General features: G+C 33.9%; 3 protein-coding genes across 5 annotated transcripts in view; 1 reads left to right on the top strand and 2 right to left on the bottom strand.

The window, feature by feature from the left end:
* Gyc88E (Guanylyl cyclase at 88E) overlaps positions 1-14122 on the bottom strand; it is a 39384-nt gene extending 25262 nt beyond the window's left edge. The window contains exon 1 of one of the 3 annotated variants that reach the window (XM_069113747.1): positions 12038-14122. The gene's annotated coding sequence lies outside the window, so the exon portion shown is untranslated. Of the gene's footprint in view, positions 1-1930; positions 2423-7928; positions 8053-12037 lie in introns of those variants that run through there. The other 2 variants (XM_069113746.1, XM_069113748.1) reach the window with 2 other exon arrangements.
* A 145-nt stretch (positions 14123-14267) lies between these two features.
* LOC138180177 (sugar transporter SWEET1) lies at positions 14268-21235 on the bottom strand. Its single transcript, XM_069113752.1, has 6 exons — positions 20652-21235; positions 19423-19500; positions 19030-19153; positions 15883-16038; positions 14669-14788; positions 14268-14573 (listed from the first exon to the last, which is right to left on the bottom strand). Exons 1-6 carry the CDS (start codon positions 20726-20728, stop codon positions 14466-14468), a joined length of 663 nt encoding a protein of 220 aa, XP_068969853.1. The 5' UTR covers positions 20729-21235; the 3' UTR covers positions 14268-14465.
* Positions 21236-21941: 706 nt separating this feature from the next.
* Positions 21942-22750, top strand: Sem1 (Suppressor of exocyst mutations 1). The gene is made up of 3 exons (XM_069113754.1): positions 21942-22142; positions 22232-22328; positions 22565-22750. The coding sequence occupies exons 1-3, from the start codon at positions 22058-22060 to the stop codon at positions 22611-22613; spliced, it is 231 nt and encodes a 76-aa protein (XP_068969855.1). The 5' UTR covers positions 21942-22057; the 3' UTR covers positions 22614-22750.
* The last annotated feature ends 119 nt before the right edge of the window (positions 22751-22869 follow it).

The raw sequence follows: 22869 nt of genomic DNA, 5'->3' as shown, positions 1-22869 counted from the left end.
GTTGTATTTACGTTTTTGCATTTCGCGTAATAAATGCATGCATGTCTTGAATACTTGTTTTTGTTTCAAGCACACGTCATGAACATGCTACGACGATTTTCATCTTTTAACCTCGAGTAAACGATATCGAAATAGTAATCCGTTCTCGTGTTTCGTCTATCAAAACACTGAACTATCGTTGCGTTAAAAAGCTTCTGTTCTCGTTAGAAATTTTCTAGAACCGAGAGGCGAACATTCGAACTAGACAGTCGTTAAATCGACGCGTTTTGTGTTTCGAATAATTCCACTTTTGACGTTCTGTTGCTTTCAACGTTATTTAGCGCAATAATTATAGTCGAAGGATATTCGACGAATAATTTTTTTTAATTATTTGATACGATATCGATTTTTGATTATTATAATTTTGATCAAATCACATCGAGTTTCGTTCGAGACGAAATTTTTACAAATGTCAATTATCAATACTTTAAATATGAAAATTACAAAAAAGATAGTATTCTAATCACCGAACTGGGCAAAATTATAATATCTTCAGAGTGATAGTTATTTAAAGATCAATTTCTTTGATACACCTCGTTAAGGAGCTCTGTTCCACGTGAACAAATATATTCGCAGTTTAACTTTTACACGAATATACCTGCGCGTTTTAAGAACAAAATACCTGATTGCTAATCTCGATATCGTTGTATCAAAGCGGAGGATTAATCGATGAAATCTTGTTGAGAGGCGTTACGTTAAAATTTGTGAAACCTGAATATTCGCAAATGCATAGTTTTCTTTCACAAGTTGTTCGAATAAATATACTCAGACAGTCAAATGTCCATGTATCGATTAAATAATATAACGATACACACGTAGCCACGTATTTAAATAGAATTAGACATGACATAATGAATATGAATTAGAAACCTTTAATATTCGTAACACACGTTACACATGTCCTACGTACAATGTACATACACGTGATTCTCCAGTTAGAACTATGAACACTGCTAAGTGTATCGGTTGAGAAATATCGTGTTTTCTAAAAACATTATTAAAAAATAGCAGAATGTGTGTTTATGAGAAATGTTACTGATCGTAGAGTCAATTACAATGCGCAGTTATACGTCGAGATGATCGTTATTTCATGTAGCAACGTAATGACAAAATCTTAAGAACCCACAGTGTATCAAATAGCAATCGTTTGATCTGCCGATAATGCGCTACTCTTTTCTTGCTTTTACGAAACAGGCTGGAAAAATAATTGAAAGATACGTACACAGATAGACGTTTGAAGAAAAGCGATCTCGTCCCTCGAATTAAATTTGACCACGTAATTGCAAGATCTAAAGAATCGACGATGTATCAGATAACTATTACTCGACTTTTCAACTTCTTTTTCTTCTTTCAATAGGAAAATACCGTGTTTCGATAAAAAGCAATCGACACCAGTCGCACGAAATTTGGCCGAGTAATTGGAAAATCTAAAGAACCAACGGTGTATCGAACGACTATCATTCGATCTCACGATATCGTTTCCTTTTTCAAAATAATTCTAATATAAAATAGGAAACGAGAAGAGCGTGCGCGAAGAAGCGAGAAGCAATGATTATTGAAAATAATTTTATATACGCGTCACTCGTATCGAATTTCGCTATGTGTATAATTGGCGAAGATCGCAAAAACAAATGTATGAAATAGCTATTACACGATCTCTTAGGAAGTTGGAAGAAAATCCTGGACGAAGAAACATTTTGATAAAAAGCAATCGAGTCACTGGCACGAAACTTCGCCAAGTACAGTCGCAAATCCTTAAACATTCCGACAACGTAACAGCGCGATCTCTTAACCGATTCCTTCGCTTCTCCCTTCGATTCGAACGTAGCGATAAAAAGAAGCGTCCGCGCGAAGATACAAAGTTTTGGTAAAAAGCATTCGCCTCACTTACGTGAACTGGTTTCGACGGTAGAATCGAAAGGTCGCAAGCCCAGAACCGGAAACACGGGTGTAAGAAGCGGTAAATAGCGACCGTTTAGGGGAGATTCTTTCTGCGGGACGGTTCTCGACCGTGCGATCTATCGACTGTGTGTCACTTCACTTGCGTCACTCGTTCTGGAAGTTGCGGCCGGAAAGAAGACGCGGCGTTACCCGCGCGCACGAAAGGAATCGTCGTTAAAACTGTGGTGGAAAATCCGCGCGGCCGTGCGCCTCGTCGGCCAGGGAAACCGAAAGGGAGATCCTCTCGAGTTGGTTAGAGCGGCGCGTTACACATTTCGTGAAAGCGTCGATTCACGTGTCCTGCGGGACAGTGTGCCGTGTACGGAATAGTCGGCCGGCCAGGAACTCCCTCTTTTTCCGTCTTATCCTACTCATCCCCCTCTCACCCTGCTCCCACCTTTTCTTCCTTCCGTCGTCGACTCGTCAAGACTACAGCGACGTCAGAAGCTGCGGATCTCCACCGCCTTTTAGGAAACGAGATCCACCTTCGCTTCCGGGACAACTCCCTCGCCTGCTGGATTTGAACGATCGCTATCAAGGGTCCTTCTGTATACTATATATTGTATACGTTAACGCGACTCGTATGGTAGATAGAATTTGGCGGTGCAGGTGTCATGTCAACGATGAAATTGACTATACGACGTGCTCACCGCATCGTTTCATAGTAATTTTTCTTCTGTTTTTCTTTTTTTGTTAGCAGGGTTTTTAGGGAATGGAGTAGAAGACGAAGATTCTTTGGGGATTTTATGTGTGTTACGACTAACGATAGGTGTGTTCACTATATCAGTTGTCAGGGATATTTTGTTTCGTAAGTAGATTTGTAAGCAATGGAGAAGAAACTTTCTTGAATTAGAATATTTCTTGCACATTTTATACGTATTATAAGTAAAAATATATGTGTTCATGATGTCAATTATCAGGAATATTTTATTTCGTAAGTAGATTTGTAAGGAATGGAGAAGAAACTTTCTCGAATATGAATAACTTTTTAGGATTGTAATATTTATTACGAGCAACTATAGGTGTGTTCACGATATTAATTGTCAGGGATATTTTGTTTCGTAAGTAGATTTGTAAGCAATGGAGAAGAAACTTTCTTGAATTAGAATATTTCTTGCACATATTATACGTATTATAAGTAAAGATATATGTGTTCATGATGTCAGTTATCAGGAATATTTTATTAAGTAAGTAGATTTGTAAGGAATGGAGAAGAAACTTTCTCGAATATGAATAACTTTTTAGGATTGTAATATTTATTACGAGCAACTATAGGTGTGTTCACGATATTAATTGTCAGGAATATTTTGTTTCGTAAGTAGATTTGTAAGCAATGGAGAAGAAACTTTCTTGAATTAGAATATTTCTTGCACATATTATACGTATTATAAGTAAAGATATATCTGTTCATGATGTCAATTATCAGGAAAATTTTATTTCGTAAGTAAATTTGTAAAGAATGGAGAAGAAACGTTTACGAATAGAAATATTTTTTGAAGATTTTGTATATGTTACGAGTAACGATAGGTGTGTTCACGATAGCAATTATCAAGGATATTTTATTTCGTAAGTAGATCTGTAAAGAATGGAGAAGAAACCTTTTCGAATAGGAATATTTTTTGAAGATTTTGTATATGTTACAAGTAACGATAGGTGTGTTCACGATATCAATTGCTAGAAACTAGTTTCTTTAGCAAGTAGACTGGTAATATTCTTCTAGTAGACTTCTTATATTTAATGTATGTACATAAGTAACAATTGATTAATATGGAATCACCACTTTTAACGCGTAAGTGTAATTCGTATGAGTGTATTTAAAGAAATCAAGGATTGAAGTAAGAAAAATTTCTACATTTAATATACATTTCTTTAACATCAAAAATTCGATTAGATGAAGAAAACTCGTGAAGAAATCGACAGGAGTTATTGTTTTCGCTAATAATCATAGACGTTTCTATGTAATATTTCATTTTTATTTTAACTATTCTTTACGAAACTTTACTACACTTTTCTTCGTCATAGACATTTTTAGAAGAATTAAAACAAAATTTTTGAATCGAACCAAATTAACGTGTATAGCATCACGATATGAATATTACGTACGCATAACTCTACAAGGACTTTTGAAATACTTTTTTCACTAAACACATTACGAACTAGTGCAATTTTCATTTCTGATACATTCTTACTGAATAATTTTGAAAACATTTCAAAGTGAAATATCGAAGCTCCAATCTGCCAACAGGAAACTTTCGTCATATGGAAGTTTCTGTAAATACGAGTCTCAGACAATCTCACAGCATCTGTCACCACTGTACAATACCTAACTTTGGTTATGCAGTAATTTTGCCCTATACTCGTTACGAATAATTAGTCCCTCCGAAAATCCTCTTCATGCACATTTCTATGGATTTATGAGTTCTTTGCAACCAAATTTCCTTCTCCCTTCAAACTTACAAATTAATACGAACCGTCCTCCCTTCCCCTCGATGACACGTTAAGACAGTTTTATGATTCCTATTAGAATTTTTTCACCATTATTCGCGTTTCTCTCGGAGAAGGGAAGTCGATAAAAAGAATACAAACAGCGTTAAAAACGTACCGTTTCGCGCGACGAATTTCACCACGATTAATTTACGCAATTTCGCAACTCGATTAGCACGATTCGTCAACTATAGAAAATATATATAAACGAACATATAAAAAAGAATATAAGTAACATTTTAAGACGATAACTGGACGTAAAGCCTAACCGAAAGGACGAGACAAACAATCCGAAGACTCCTAAATTACCTAAAGCTCGCCAAGCCGTATAACAAACTGTGAACTTGCTCCTTAAGCTTCGTTCACACCAGCGATTACGGTACGATCACACCAGTCAGACACCCGTCAACGCCAAAATTCCTTACACGTAATCCAACGAGAAGGATTTACCGTAAGCGATTCGGTTAAGTCAAATGAAAATCTATCGAAGTCGGTTTGCTACGTAGAGATTTTGCGCGATCAACGATTCGGAAAGAAATACGAAGCACAAACGTTTAATCGAATTTAGACGAAACTACAGCGAAGTAGATGATTTCGGTCATTAAAGATATCGCGACGCATCTCGCAAAATGAAATCGAAATTAGCATTCGATTGTTTCTCGTCGTTTAGTGTGAATGCCTCGATAAAGTCACAGGTTTTGATTGATCGTAACGTAGAGCTTTGGCCGCTAGTGTGAATCGAGCTTTACGTCGCTGATAATAAACCGTAAGCGGTTGATGCGACGCTAAATAATTAAAAACAGAAAGAAGGAATTGCTTTGGATTTATCGCTCGAAATAAGCGTAAGAACGTGATACAGATACATACATATTGTATATCATACGTTAATTCGTCGTGATGTCACAGTTGCTGAAAAATGAATTCGAGTTATTCGAACTGACGTGTAATTGGAAAATTTCGAGAATCTTCATCGTGCAATTTTCGTTGCAGATTCATACGAACGTACGTGTCTAATATTCTTCTTGTTTCTCGTTTTTTCATCGTTGTTCATACTTCTTGAAAATTCAGAATTTAGCGTGTCTTGTTAGCTAATAAGATCCTTAAGGGCGCGTGTTGCAACCATTTGACCGACTCGTGCGACCTCGTCATTATTGGATACGGTTATAATTGTCCAGATATACTTAACGAACGTTCAAGCAAATTACACGGCATCGAAATACTCCCTGTATTGTGCTCTAAATTGATATTAAGTCTAATGGGAGAGAGGACTGCCGTTTCTGGATGTGCCTCTGCCATGTGAACGCAGAGGGAAACGTTCTACTTTCCGTAGCGTCCATAATTTACGAACTTGCTTCGAAAAGGCGAATAAAAAAGTACATCGACCACGTTGACAGTTCAGGAAAAAGTTTCCAAATTACGTATATATATATATATATATATATATCCTTTATTCTTCTTTATTCTTCTGCTGTTTTCTGTTATTTATAATCCTCGATATAGTACGTTCTCGTTTAAAAGGAAAACTGAATTAAAATTGAAACGGAGAATTTATTCCAATTTTATCCAAATTGGAGAGAAAAATTGGGAACCTACGAACAATTTACGCTTATTGCTAATTAATCCTCCATCTATTGTATATATCGAGTCGACCAGTAGTTTCTCATTTTCTCCGTATTTTTTCTTTAAGCTTTGCTTTTTTCTCAAAACAATTAAAGTAAAGTAAATCTGTTGGGCGATATTATAGAAACTTGGAAGAGTATTATTCAAGAAGTTTCAGGGATTTGTTGAAGCACGAAAATCTGAGAAACTGTCCTTAAAAAACTCCACTTAAACGATCCAATATGCAGACGACGTCAGTGAAAATATGGTAGCAAGCGAAAGGTTGAGAACGATTTTTAAAAAAGAAATACGCCATTCGATCTAACGAGACGTGATCCAAGAATCGACTTGTCTGTAAAAGAGAGAATCCACCAGCTTATCAACAGAATATGCATCATCCTGTGATGAAAGAAATATTCGTCCTACGAGCAAGAAATTTCAATATAAAATATTCCTCGTATCGATCGTTAATGACGTTAATTGGTACGTAGTATACATTCTATTAGCTGTAGCTAATATACTGTTTGTACGAACGTTTAATGGAACATTTATTTTTCAACAAATAAATAAACGTCCGTATATATCGAACATACTAAACAAAGTTTACAATTTACGAATCGATTTATATAAAAGACCACTTTTTTATGCTGATGATTAAATATAAAAAATTACCGGGAATAATAATCCGCGCTTAATTAATTAATCACAGCCTTTCGAGATCCTGACATTAAAGAAATTAGTTTCATACATTTTTATTACGTGTATCGCGTGATGATCATGAAACGTTCATATTTATGATAACATAATTATAATTTAATTGTTATATTTTAGTCAGGAGTATAAGACTGGTAATAATTATATGTATGACTATAATTATAGCATATATTCGATCGTTAACCACAGAATTATTTCATCGTAAAAAGATACCTCGCCATCAATTGATCTCATTTAACAATTTCGTCAATAATTTCTCGCTTAATTGCTTTTTAATTACGATTTCATTATTTCTCATTCGATTAACATACCGAATATCGAATGCTTATAATCGCGTTCCTACTGACGCATTATCAATTCGAAACGTCAAATAACATCGTAATTGAATATTATATTTAGGCGAATACAAATGTACAGCGATATATATGTATTGAACGCTTAATTAGACTCGATACAGAACAAAATTATTCTGCGAGTTCTCTCAGAATTAACGAATCTATCTATTCGACAATCGAAAGAATCATTTCTATGGTCTACGTATAAACGTTACAGCCATTTTCAATCTTTTTTCGACAAATATGAGAAATCATATTTTCCATGATTTTTGCATAAAACAATAATTGTTTAATTCGTTATGTTTATTCGTTCTTTAGTTCGATTTTCCTTTGAGTATCTCAAAAATATGAATACCGTTTAATCACGCGAACTAATATCGATCAATTTAATTAAAACAACACCTAAGATAATTATTATTCGTTTCTCGCGAAACATCATAGAAATTTACCACCTATTTCCAAAGTTGTCGTATCTTAAAAATGTTCATTGCCCCTCAGCTATCCGCCAAAATACTTCAATAATCATACAAAAGATCAACAAAAATGGACTAATCGTATTTATTTGGCGCGATGTTCCTTTATTATCGCGCTCGTGGAATCTCGAACATCTCTTATATGTTGTATTATACGTGGTGAAAAGGTAACACGAGCACGTGTACGTAGGATCGTGAACGCTTGACTGTTGGGAAATGCCTGCCAAGCACATTTACCCTAAGCACACGTATCTTGGAATCGCGGAAACTACATTTGCGCGGCTGCAATGGCAGTTCTTATTCTCTACGATGTTTATCTGACCGTGCGCTCTGTTATACGAACCATCAGCTGATTCACATGACTCGAACGCGACGAGAGGATCAGGGGATGCAGCAGGTGTTACAACGAGTCCACCTCCACAGAACAGGAACACACTCACGTTAACCTAGCTATTTTCCTGTGTGTGAACATTATACTAACAACGAGCCGAGGCGCACACTCGGGATCAATCACGAAGGGAAGTCGTGCGCGGACATGAATTTCGTGGATGCGCGCCATCCACGCGACTCTTCCGGCTACGATCGAACTTCCTTCGTGCGACCACGTTTGTCAGCACCGAAAACCGCCGTACTGAATTCTTCGTCGTTTTTCTTCTCTTCTTTTTTCTCTTCCCTTGCAATTTCCTTTTATCGCTGTTTTTTACCAGGAAGTTTCGAAACTTTCAGGATGCGGTCAGATTATCGTCAATATACAGGGTGTTGCATACTTGAGTCGTCGAACAGCAAGGGCTTAGCTAAGAGGGAAGAACGCTGCGTTACAGAGTTACAAAGGAGTAATCGTACGTATGAAGTAGACGACGATCGATTTTCCATTACAGCGCACGAAAGTCGACCGTGTTATGGTGTGGGTGTAGTCACGCGTCTTTTTATCACATGGTAGCACTTCCATGTCGCTCATAGTTCTGATAATAAACGTGGCCGGATTCGAAGCTTCATATCGATAACAATGGAATTAGCATATCACGGGTCCTGAGAATTTCGTTGAATTTCAAGGATTGCGTCTTTTATTCCTCGCGTGAATTCTTCGTGCCAGGTCACTTGCGTAGAATGAACCTTTCATTTTACGGTTGCTAATAATCAAGGGGTGTAAGGTCCGGTGACCTTGCAGGCCGATGAACTAACTGGTCCACCATGACCTATCCGCCTTTCGGTGTACTTGAACGAAGAACTAGCGCAAAGAACAAAAAGGCAGCAGTTTTTGAAATTTTCGTACAATAGGAAATGATCAGCTAGTATTTTTAGTTGCTCGTTCGAAGATGTTGTTCTTGCGTCCGGGCACGAGCTTCGCGTCGATGAACAACGGAACGCTAACATCTCGCAATTTCTAAGGATTTTCTTGAGTTTCAAAAATTGCGTTTCTTATTCCTTGTGTTAATTCTTCCAAGTACATACAATTCTGCCGAGTATAGTGAAAGATGGATAGAAAATTGTTATGGACCAATTTTTCGGCCTCCAAGGTCACCGTTTGATTTTTACTCCCAGCGAACTATAAAAGAAAAGTTTTATTTCACGGGAGCGAGTTTGCGCGAAGAAGTAGCGCGAGGAATGGAAAAGCGCAGTTCTTGAAAGTCGACAAAATTCTCAGAAACTGCGCGACGTTATTTTAACTCCATTGTTCATCTTCATCAATTCATTGTTGTGAAGCTCGTGTCCGAGAGCAAGAACGACGTTTTCAAACGAGCAACTAAAAATACTAGCTAATCACTTTTCATTGCATCATTATCATGACCGTTAACCACACGAAACACCGCACGATGGAAAACGTGTAACTACACAACGATATAGGTAACTTTTGTGCGCCTATGGAAAATACGTCGTTGCCTGTTTCATACATACGATCGTTATTTGCTTATAATTCTCTAACGAAGCGTTTATCCACAAACGTTGTACGACATATTCTTTTCCTTCTTAATTTCGATAGATTAAGCCCTTGCGCTTTAAGTTTGGGACACCCTGTATATTATCAATAGAATGGAACTCCGTTCATACGAACTCCATTCGTACGAACGAAATGTTAGTAATGTCTGACTTGATCGAATCAGCAGTTTCAAAATTTGCTTTTGCTTTCGTTCATCTAACTTTATGCGAACTCCTACATTGTCTGATCGATCAATTTCTCAATTTTTCTTAATATAAGAATTTACATAAACTTCGACGAATGTACGATTTTAAATTAAATTTTGAAACTGCTCGTACGACCGAGTCTGGTAAGGTTAGTGTTAACCGAACATTAACCGTGCTCCTATTACCAACGAACCGCTTTTACGAACGTCACTAACATGTAAACAGTAGAGGCACGCGTTGTACGACTACTGTGACACGCTATAACGCCTTACAGTCGATACAAGTCCGCGACATTGTTATCCGTTTAAAGAGGAAATGTTTCGTGAAATCCTCTTATACATAAGTGAACAGCTATCAATTGAACGAAACATCGTAAGTGGTGAAAAGGAATAGGTGGACTCCTGTCATATGAACGACGTGGTTACATCGTATGGATGATTATAAAAGTGGCTTCAGTCGTTTATTTTTCGTTTCGAGATATTTACAGCTTTGCGTTTGAGGAAAGAAATGAATTCTGTTCAACGGGCGCAAAACGATCGTCTTCTGCAAAACCGACTCGATCCTACGACTCGACTTCTACTACTCTGCAAAGATGGTTTCGGATCATAGGGTAACGTAAATAAACGCAACGTGAAATAAGCGATAAACTCATTTATGCTAGATTCTTGACTCGGGCCACTTTTCATAATCGTCGACACATACGAATCGACTCTTTCCCCGGTTGGACAGGTTCGTATAAACGAATTTCTACCGTATTTCAATATTCTTAACCTAAAAGGATCGATACACGCGTATGTATCATCGATATTGTCAATATTTATCGACGAATTATCTTCGTTGAAAACCTTGAAATATTGACGATATTAGCGATCGTCTGAAGGCTTCCTTGGGTGTACACATATTTTCTTCGAAGGAGAAAGAATGATATTAATTTTGATCGAAGAAAGATATTAATTTTATTTTGTCACGTTGCCCCAAGTCAATTAACCTGTTGCATTACGATAGCCAGTCACAGTTTCGTGACGTAAATCGCGGACCAAATGTGTCGAACGTGAATCATGCTTCTTTTATGTTTTGCAACATTAATTTAAGAAAGTAGAAATTTTGTCGTATTTTCGTTAAGATAAATATGGAATCCGTAATATCATAGTATAATGCGAAATACAAGTATCAGGTTATGTTTCTGTTGCATGAAAATTCTTTCCATGCCTTTTTCGTTATATACGTTTATATACAATATGAAATAGAACTCGTACGATTTTCATTTATTTGAATCAATGATAATATGGTATTGCGATGCGAAATAGAAATTCCGCGGAGTGTAAACATTCATGCGACAGGTTTTATATGGGAAAGAGGAATAGAAAGTTACAAGAGTTTCATATTGTTCTCAAGCTTTTAGCGCAGGACCGTATAAAATTTCTTCTTCACAGGAGAGAAACGATGTTTTTGTTAGTCACATTTTAAAAACAGAATTTTAAATCAAAATTGATCATGGTAACAAAAATATTCGATATTTTCAAACTTTTGAGAATAAAATTCTCTCCATTGAACGATATTGATGATAATATACGTACAAAAACGACACAGTTATTTAGAAAGAGGCAAATTTTATTTCGATACCTTTACAGAGCCAGTTTTCTCAAATTACGTGCATCGCTAGAAACGTTCTCAGAATTGAATGGAAAGACAGTGTACATCCCAAATTATTTTTATTTCTCAATGTAACTTTAACATTGATATATTTGAACCAACCATGCTTCAAGATCGTTTCCTTCGGCCAAGTACTTTTGCAGTCGTGGAGATCGATGAAAATCGCAAAGTCAAAGATTGAAATTAAAATGAAATTTAATGAATACGCTAGATGCGGTAATAAATGGTATCTTAATTATACAATAATTAATTATTTATTTTTGCTCACACAAGCTTCACTTGTAAGTGGCAAATGACTCATTTTTACCGAACCTAGTCTCTTCACGCTCCATGAAGGATCCTTTCATGCACCAAATAAAAATTTGGCGAGCTAGAATTTCCAATAATACTACTATCATTTGCGCTTCGTTCCAAGTTCTTTTTTGTCAAACGACAAAGCCGTACATTTTCAAACGCAAACGAAAACTACGAAATTTACTTACGATTATCGATATCTTTTAATTTAACCCGAAATAAATAAAATATCGAATTTCGTTCAAGCAATAGCCAGCAATACGTCGCTCCGTTCGATACATCGGAACACTTGAGACACGAACAAACCTGATAACACCAACGCAAAACATCAACAAGTAGCTCGAGGATTTCATTATGGAAAATCGAACGAGACACACTTACCTCGTCCCATCTTCTTCTTTAGATTGTTCCTCGGCAATGAGGCTATCAAAGCAGCTAAAGAAATTATTGAAATTTCCAACACGCTGCAAACAATTACTCTGCTTGCTCAAGGTAGCACAAATCAAGCACGCGTTGCTACGAAAATCATTTACATCGTATCGTGGCGAAACTTGCAAAACTCAAGAAACTCGCGTCACTGGCGCTTTTTCTACTAATACGAGACGTACAATTAAGCTGCTAATTTGTCACGCTGCTCGATGAGATTACCAACAGACAAAGAGAAGAGCAATATTTCGAACGTTTCTGTAATTTAACGAACGTAACGAGATCTGTCGTGGAGATCGAAAAATAATTGAACGTTCGTTCGTTTAGCGTGCAAAATCATAGAGTACCGGGTGCCCGTCAAACAATCGGACACTTTACTGACCACCACATAGCCAGACATGCTACTGTCTACTAAATAGAAGGTCACTGTTTCCTGTTATTAGCCGGCAAACTCGATCAGAAAGTCAAGCGATGATGTACGTCGTTCATATAATAAGCCGATACCAAGAGCGACTACTAACGAGCCATCGCAGACGTAAATCGCAAGGGAACCGCAGCCAGTTGCCAAGAGAATATTGCATTTGCATGCTGTGTAACGTGGCCCCCGTAGAAAGTAAAATGGTAATCACCTTTGGTTATTCTTAATAGCGCGGATCCGAGGCGAGCGCGCACACACGCTCCGCATCATACCAAGAGCGTGTCGGTCATTGAGAAATATACGTTTATTAGTAGACATACAATTGAATTTACGTAATGAATTCAATGGAAGAAGAAACGCACCTCTGTTAGCGGAGTCGGTAACCGTGACTTTCAGGAGAATAATAAAGATAAGATAAGATTTATTACGCTACAGATTGATCGTTACGATCATTACACGTATCTAAGGAATAGTAGAAAATAGTGATTTTGAAAGATAAATCCTTTTTAAAAATACGGCTGAACCACTTACTTGCCAGATCGATTAACTCCACGAGATAACAAGTAGAGGGAATTGATGAAATTACGTAACCAATGAATCGTTTGGGCAATCAAACGGTTGGCTAAAATTTAACAAGAAGTGGAGTTAACCATTTTGACCTGTGAACAGTTAAAATGATAAGATTGAAAGACTCGTAGCAAAAGCGATCCTTATTATATTCAAAATTTGTTTTTTTTTTCATTTAAAATATTCTAATGAAATGATTGTGTGGTTAGTTAAACGAATAATAGGAAACGTTGGGTTATTGCGATTGAACTAGAAATAAATTGATTTAACGATTCTTCATGGTTATTAACGAAGAGTTAACGCATGTAGTCACTTACCAAAATCTACCATCATTTAGAGCATTGTTATTCAATTGAAAAGATCTTCCTGTTTTAAATATAACGTACAACTGAATGAGTAACAGGGGAGAGATCTCTCCCCTTTTTGCGTACCGCGTACTATTAATACACGTACAAAGAATGGATTTTTATAGGAAGTTTAAATGTGTAACTAGAAATAAGATATAAAAGTATAATATCACTTAATAATCTGTAGATACTAAAAGTAATATTGACTTGGAGAGGATTTTAACCATATTTTGTACAATATCGACGATGGAAACCTCTGTACACTGAAAATTCATGTACTGTAAATGTTTTACTTAAGCTTAAAGTATTATTTAAAGATTATGCGATTAAAAGATATATCTAACTGATTAATTAAATATGTTACTCTGAAAAAATTATAAACTTCACGATCGCAGCAATCATGTTAAACACGATTATATATAATATTGTGCATTTCAATTCTAAAAAGAAGTTACTTTGTAGCGTAGAATATGAAGATTGCTAAATATAAATATACAATCGATGATTTAGAAGATAGAAGCATTTATAAATTTGTCAACTGTTTTAATAGCTGACAGAGTACTCCGACTATAATCGTCTAAGTATTATTCCGCTGTAAAACTTCCGCAGTGTACACAAATTCTGATTAACTTTCAATTATTTGATTCCTATATGTATACTCTAATATGTCTTAAATTATGCTAATATATATTTTACGCCACATTGAAAATTGGTGATCTGATTTATCGTGTCACGTTAATTGTACAAATTAATCTGGTAAAGATTACGAGTAAAAATAACAGCATTAAACAAAGTCTTAGCCTATATAGAGATTTTTACGCTCGAGAATATTCAGGATCTAAAAAAATGTATGTTTCATTAGAAAATTCGTCGTTTAATAAGAATCGTCTAGATATAACAATTAACATCGATGGCTATCGGCGTTAACTATTATCCAATTCATATTTGTAGATCTTATTTTAGTTGCTAATTTGTAGGCTTGTAGAAAAATTGTAACAGTTGGAGGCATACGACATCCTACACAGTTCCAATATTTACAATATCACTTTTCTTAATCCTTCTTTTCTTGGCTGGAAGCTTTGCCTTTCGATTTCGATGGATATATCACGAACAGGGACAATTGCGCCACAGACAAAACAAAACCAACCGAGTTCTGAAACTTTAAAAATACATAATACATTAGCGAGTGATAATCTACGAATTTTGTAGTAGTTTAGATAGTACGAGGGAATAAGAAACAGGAAATCTACTTACGATAATGAAGACGTTATTAATTATAATCCCGTACAATAGCCATAAAGATATAACAATAGTGCCCATAAATATCAGTGGGAACGGAAGGATATCCGTGTTTTTTGTCTTTATGATCTCCCTCTGATGAATCAAAAAACAAAAGATTATTATTATTCGTATGAACAAATTTCGTAAATACAGTTAATTCAGACAATCTAAATATCATTAAACATAATGTCTAGCGTTTAAAAAATTATTAACGAAACTTCTGATTCGTATTATTTGTTTTATGCGAACAATAATAGCAGTGTTTCTTAAACATTATGTTCGAGAATATTAGAGTATCTTTTTCTAACTCGCTCTTGTGTCGCATTCGTTCGAAATGGAAATACGTTTAACAAAGAAATCACTCACTAACTAAATTGATTCTTCGTTCGAAGTCAAGTAAAAGTACGAAGAAATATATTTAGAACTGTTTGTATGAATAAATTGGATACTAAGATGTATAATATCTCAGGAAAGTACACAGAAACTGCTACACGTTTGAAAATGAATCTCATCTGGTAAAATACTGTTACGCTCGATGGCGTGCAAAGAACATCTCGGTCAACGAGAAATTGAGGCAATACGTAACGGAAGTACAATAATACAACTGTTAGATATATCCTAATTTAGCCGAGAAAATTTGAAGAATATAAAATCAATTTTAAATTCTTTAAAACATCGCAATCGTGATTAAAGAAGCTCGATAAATTTCATCGAAATTTTACTGAAGGCAATACAATTTTACGATAACAATATCTGAAAGTTTCCAATCCAGTTGCGCTATTTCTATTTGGATGATTACACGATTTCGCATGGTTTGTCACGGCTCACAACTTTTTACAACTTCTTGTCGCAACGCAGAAATGTTACTCAACGATTGCAAAATTTCTCATCGATTATTGCATACAAAAAAAATAGCTAACTATTTGAAAAGAGACATTGTATCATCGACAGAACTACTTTGATAAGATAATAACATATATACATGCATTGATCTTTCAATAATTATTTTTAACATTTAACATATTTATCGAAATTTGAAAAACTGAATAAAAATCTAGAGTAAAATGCTAAGAACGTAAGATAAGTAAAGAAAAGTTTATGCAAACAAATAATAATGCTTGTATTATTCGTTTCGTGGATATTAAGTTTGTTAGAGCTCTTAGCTACGTTCGTGGAATTTTACTTACAATATGTAGAAGAGGAGACGCTATTAAGAGGAAAAATAATCCTGTCACAATCAAACCGAATCTGAATTCGAGCTTCTCGGGATCTTCCACTTGTGCATACGCGAGGAAGGCCGCTACAAAGGCTGCTACCTTGCCTATTAAAGCAAGTGTATCCTTCTAAAAATGCGGAAGACGATGTAAAATATTTATTCAGACATTGATACGGTTAGAAATATTTGTTCAACGTTTCTTCGCAAAACACCAACTTAGGTTCTACGTAAAGTCTTAATTTTGCCTGACTATCGATATACAGGGTGTCCGATAACTGATAGTACAACCGGACAGGGGGTGGTTCTACATGAAAAAATAAGATAATTATATTTACAGGTACACCAACTTCACCGATTTCCATGATTTTTGAACATATTGTAAAAATCAAAATACCAAATCGCACTCGCCTAATTATACTTGTAGCAACAGCTCATAGACGACAACGACATTTGATTGTAGTAGTAAGCGTATATGGTACACTGTAGCCATTCTCCTATGTTCTCGCGAGCACAATTCCGAGTTAAGTGGATACGAGTCTTGTTATCATGTTTGACAATGTAACCATTGTTTGCGTACAGTATAGCATCTGTCACAGTCATCAGAAATTTTCTTAAAGGCAGATACCCATAGATTACACTTCGATTGAAACTGTCTTTGAAATCAAAACACGAAAGATTGGAAAGTTCTAGCGTTCAGAAGAAAAATTTACTTTTTTCTATTGTTTAAAAAGATATTGTAAATAAGTAACCAACTAAGAATTTGAGGTTCGACCCTTGGACAAATTTAAATCAACTTTGTCCTAAATTGAGTAATCAGTCAGTTTCTCAGTTTAAAAAGTTACCAAACGTGGCAATTTAAAAATTTAATAAACGATAAGAAGAATTGACATAAAAGAGATTACGTTTGTACTTTAAGACTGTATTTGCATCCCGAAAACGTCTAGTCCCATATAATTAGTAGTTAGTCTACAAAAAGATTTATAAAAATCATTTCCTTCTATTGTTGTCACACGAGAATCCCTCTTCAAAGACCTCGTGCACAACTGCACACGCGAGGCTGCAAGAAATACCAGTTATAATTCAATTAAGAACACCAATCTACATATTAGGTTTTCGCTTCGCGTTAGTCTTTTGAATCTGGCTACCGTGAGGCGGCTGGCAACGCTTACGTGAAATGATAACAAATTAATTATAAAAATAGCAGGCGAATGAATAATTGATGTTATTTTAAGAAAAGAATAATTGTTATTATCTTACGCAACAACTTCATTCGTTACAGAACTAACTCAAGCCCAAATCCAATACATTGTAAGTTATAACACACATTTTTTACAGTCTCGCATATGCAGTTGTGCACGGACCTTTAGCCAAACTCGCCAAACTCTCGTTTATACGTACCAGAAATAAAAGATAAGAGCTAGTTTTCGCTTGAGTCATTATACCTGCTCGCCACAAGGCTGCCGGCAGCCAATACTAACGCATAAACTATTACCAACGCACAATTATAAACAAAATAAATTTTTGGCCAATATCTTAAAAACTATGGCCGAGCGAGGGTTATATATGTACATAGGAAACAGTTGTTCAACATTTGGATTTCTACAATATATTCAGAAATCTTTTCTATCATTCTTGCACTATTTCCACACTCATGCAATATACACTTTCTTTCATCCTGTGTCCTCAACATTCAAGTCATCTGAAATTGTTAACTATTATTAGAAACGTTTAGTAATATGGATGAAGATAGCCTACAGTAAAATCCGCTGAGCTGGGTTAAATGTACGTGTACCGCAAACATTTTCAAACTTGATTTTCTCAAAAGCGAAGGGTGAAATGAAACAATTTTAGTCTTTCTTTTCGACTTACTTTTTCATGCGGGATCAGCAACTGACTGGTTATACTACCAGCTATCGGATATCCTGTGTTTTTATTTTATTACAATTGTTTGTAATTCAATAAAGACAATGTCTCGTTATATATTCAGCCGCGTATCTATCGACTGTGCAACAGATTAGCAAATAGTAAATACACGTGCTCGTTATCTTGAAAATGTTACAAGTGTTTGCGAATGTTTGTCGCGCCTTTTGCACTACTGATGGATACATGACTTTGCTAGATGTAGCTACATTTTGATTTCGTAAAGAAAAGAAAAAGAAATCGAACAAACTGAAAATATTATAATTTTATATACAGGGCGGGGCAGATAAAGTGTTAGGAGCTGTTCCCTCTGAAGCCATTGTAGATACTAACTTGAAATTAGGTATTGGAGGGTGTAGAGGCACCAACATTTTAGGGATGTAAGATATTGTGGGATATGTGATGCTATCCTCATTCTTTCTTAATCGGATATTAATTTTTCGATATTCGAGCACATGTTATCAAACTTAGCAACTTTTATCTAAAGCATTTTTTCGCGAAGTTCGCAAAGCTATTATCACAAGAATAAATGCGTGTTTGAAAGCGAATGGGGAACTCTTTGAACATTTAACAAAATAATTTTCAAAGCAATATACATTTCTTTTGATATCTTTCGACATCTTCGCGGAGCTCCACTTATGCAAGTTATTTTCCGCTATAATTCCTTAACTATACAAAATTGAAACAGTGCCTTAGATAAAAGTTGTTAGGTTTGATAACATCTTCATGACGTAACAATATCGAAAAATTAATATGTCATCTTATTTGATAAAAAAGTGGGCGTAGCACCCTTTCCAGTCTTAAAACACTCATGCTCTCAATATCTTACAATCTAAAATTTTAGCCCCTCTGCACCATTTAACATTTAAAAATTTCAGGTTGATATCTGCAATAGCTTCGGAGAAAATAATTTGTAATATTTTACTTCTGCCTAATCCTGTATGATGCATGATGTATAATACAATAAGGAAAATTGCAATATATACAAAAATTAAAGCTACGTGCTTCTAAGAGTCTTTTAGTTTCTTAAAATTTAGCAGCAAAACATACAACTTCATCCATGGTGTATATCGTAACAGAATATTAATTCAAACGTTCAAAGATGGAAACTAAATAGGGAAATAATTTACAAAGAAAGAAAGTAACATGCCAGAAAGTAACACATCATGCATTTGAATTTAGAAATATAAACTCGTACCGTGTGTGGTGAGTAATAATAATATACAGCCATGTATGCTGTATTTGTGAGTAATCCAAAAACATTAACATTAATCATTGCAGGATCCCTCACAATCCATGCATATTGAAGCATCAAGATGCACCTATAAAAAGTTTTTGATTCACTATATGTCTATCTGAATAGTCTGTATATATGAATTTCCTTCTTATACTATGATCTATAATACTTTTTTCACAGTTATGAACAGAAAACAACATGAAATATTTCTATTATGGACAATAGTATTAATACTATATTTAGATATCTTTACTTCACAAGAACAGAACAATCAGTAATATGTTTTAAATAACATTACACACTGCGTATTTATCTTTATGTCATCTATGTTAAATAATAAAATAATGCACTTACATTCCTATGCCACCCAAAAAAGGCATGGGATCAAATCCTTTAGACGTGCCCTTTTGATAAATATCCTTACATATCAATCTACAATTAAATGACAATCAAAAATGTTATTTTTTATTACTTAATATACTTTAAATTGATAGCAATAATGTAAACAGCTAGTATGTAAAATCACACATACAATTTTTGACTTATATCTTTACAATATTTTGAAGTTACATTGATGAAATACAAAAATTTAATATTTGAAATGACTTAAAAATCTACATATGATAGATATAATATATTATATATACAATTTACTTATACAAATTGGTATATTATATTTCTATTATATAAACTATATGCTATTAGATAACTTCATATATTCATGAATCATGTTATGTCAGCACTTTTCTTTAAAATTATTATTAGGTATAGGTACAAATAACGAGAATGAAATTTGCAAAGTTTATGTATAAATATTTACGATTAATCATATAAAAAGTAATTATTTGTTAATTTTAGTTACTAATTAGTTACTAGTTATTAATTACTTTAGTCCTAATTGCTCAATTTCATACATATCTCACATGTTATAAATACATAAAAAATATCAAATAGATGTTTTTGTTGTACATCAATAATAGTTCAAACATATAATTAATACTATCATTTTTGGTATTTTAATTTACAAAAGTCAATGTGAAACATATGTAAAAATTTCGTATGTAATATACCTAATTATTTTTATGATAAGTTTATAAAAACATATATACATATTTGTTACATTATAACTAGTCATTTAAAAAAATGAGCGACACATACGCATATTCGCAAATAAAATGGTTTAAATATTTTAATACTGTAATAATGAAAAAAATGATGTGGCACTTTTAAAAGAAACATACATTTACGATTTAAATTATATCATGACATTCAGGACTTTACTAGTACATATATACATATTTTTTAAATTTTATAACTTATAATCAATGGCTTTATATAAAAGTAACACAACTTCTCTCAATTTTGCCGCAATGCATGAAAAAACAAAGAAATCTAGTGTTCGGTGTATCACGTGGAATATTAAAAAAGTAGTTTGAATATAAATGTCAATGTCAAAGAACAGTTACACGCTCACGTAGTTTGTAATACGCTTCTATTCCAAAACGTATATTTTCTAATAGAAATCGAACGTTGTATTTCAGAAAAAACATATAAATCGAAATTTTTTTATTTCCTCAACTTACGTGCCAGCTGACATTTGGGCCATTGTACAAATTGAGGCACATGATGCCACAAGTTCTTTGTAATCCTCCAAAACCATCGCGCTTTAACAGCTATCTTCCTTGATACTCAATGACTACTATGAGACTACGACTACGAATCACTTCATCATTACGAAACTGAATGTCCCCACCATAAACGGGGAGATTAGGGAAAAAAGTACCTAATGATTGGTTATTCCATTTACGACATTGGTGTGTTGCCCCTCGCCCCACTGCGATGCGACACACCGGTAAGCGCACTCTTACACTCGTTTGCTTATCGATACGAATTCCAATTTTAATTTTAATTTCTGATGAATTGAACTATCAACGGTGAAACGTAATATTTACGATTACCTATGTTGCGTCACGTGAAAAAAAGGATACAAGGAATTTTCCGTTGTACACGATAAGGTAATCGAATATATACTTAGTTATATATATCTTTAATGTCTTAAAAGTGTTGGTAATTCGTATACCTGATAACGTTAAATTATACGATATCAATAATTAATTTACAGATTTGAAATTTATGCTTTTCAGCTTACACAATACTTTCTGTGATATAATTTCATTATACAGCAGTGGTTGTACATTTATAACAAAGAGTAGGGGTATGCATGGATACAATAGTTGTATCCCTACTCTTTGCTTATAATAGTATTTTATACCTAAAAGCACATACAAGATAGTAAATTAATGTTAAGTATCTATCAGTGGTCAGCGCAATCTAGTGATATAACGAAGATTTAGCTTTCTTTAGCGCTAATTTTGAATGCCTATGATGATTTGACGATTTCGAGAAATTCAATTACTAATATTTTTTCCTTAAAATATATAATTACAATACATTTATTTAATTTATATTATGTATATCTATTTAATCTATATTACGATATATGTATTTAAAAGATTAAAATAATTATATTATCTTCATCGGGCCAGCTTTATTATTTATTGTTATTATTAATATCATATAATCAGCTTCAATTAAGAGAACTGGTTAAATTATAGATACTTTTTTAAGGTCAAGTGCAATAATTTTCAAACCAAGTGCTATAGTCCCTATATTACTTATTTTAAGCATTTTTTATGACATTTTTAGTATATGATGAAGAATACTATTATAGAATCAATATCTTTTTATACAATTCACTATTCATTTATAGGAAAATACGTGAGGAACGATAATTTAATTTCTTTATGTTAAAATAAATTTATTGTAGTAATTTATAGAATTCTTCTTTTGAGTCAGAGTTGGTAGCTTTGAACTTTTATTTCATGCTCGATCGTCTTTTATGCAGCAAGAAAGTCTCTAGAAGATTCAAACGTGTTGTGTCTCTACCTCCGTAAGTGACATATTTACGTGATAATTATAAAATTTCACAATGTCAGAAAACAAGAACGATAAAGCAAAGGTTGATCTCGGATTATTAGAGGAAGATGATGAATTTGAGGAGTTCCCTGCAGAAGGTACAATAATTTAATACTATACACTTATTATAATTGTTAAAATGGTTCGTGCAGTATTCTAACCTCAATTTGACTGAATGACTTGATAGATTGGACTGCAGTTGATGAAGACAATGAAGATATTAGTGTTTGGGAAGACAACTGGGATGATGATGATGTAGAAGATGATTTTAATCAACAATTAAGGTAATTTTGATCATAACATTATTTTAAGAAGTACATGGCTTTCAGGTTTATAAACCATCAAATAATAAACAATTCAATCTCATTAGTATATTTTTTTTATTGCAATACTATTGCAATTTATAGCAATATTGTTTAATACTGAAAAATATAAATTCCTTTAAAATAATAAGAACATTATGAGTGGTTAAAAAATTGTCAAATCATATAATTTTTTAAAATAAAATTATTTGTTTCAGGGCACAATTAGAAAAACAAAAGGGTCACAACAAAGGGAAGGATTCTTAATTAAATTATAAATTAGATGTTATTATTCATAAGAATAAATATGTATTAATTTCCTAAGATTTTGCATACATATAAGTTTCATTTGATGTATATTGATAGACTTTTATTAATTGTGAAATATAATGATTTTTCATAAATATTTGTACAAAACTTAAACATTAAATACAAATGTACAATTTAAATGCATATAGTACCTAATATGCGTGAATTACATCATACAACTCATAAAGAGTCTTGTATTAATGAAAAAAATACT

This window comes from Bombus flavifrons, chromosome 5 (genome assembly GCF_040668555.2).
Source record: "Bombus flavifrons isolate JBK064 chromosome 5, iyBomFlav1_principal, whole genome shotgun sequence".
NCBI lineage: Eukaryota > Metazoa > Arthropoda > Insecta > Hymenoptera > Apidae > Bombus > Bombus flavifrons.
Note: the sequence above shows the minus strand (reverse complement) of the source record. Positions and strands in the feature narration are given on the sequence as shown.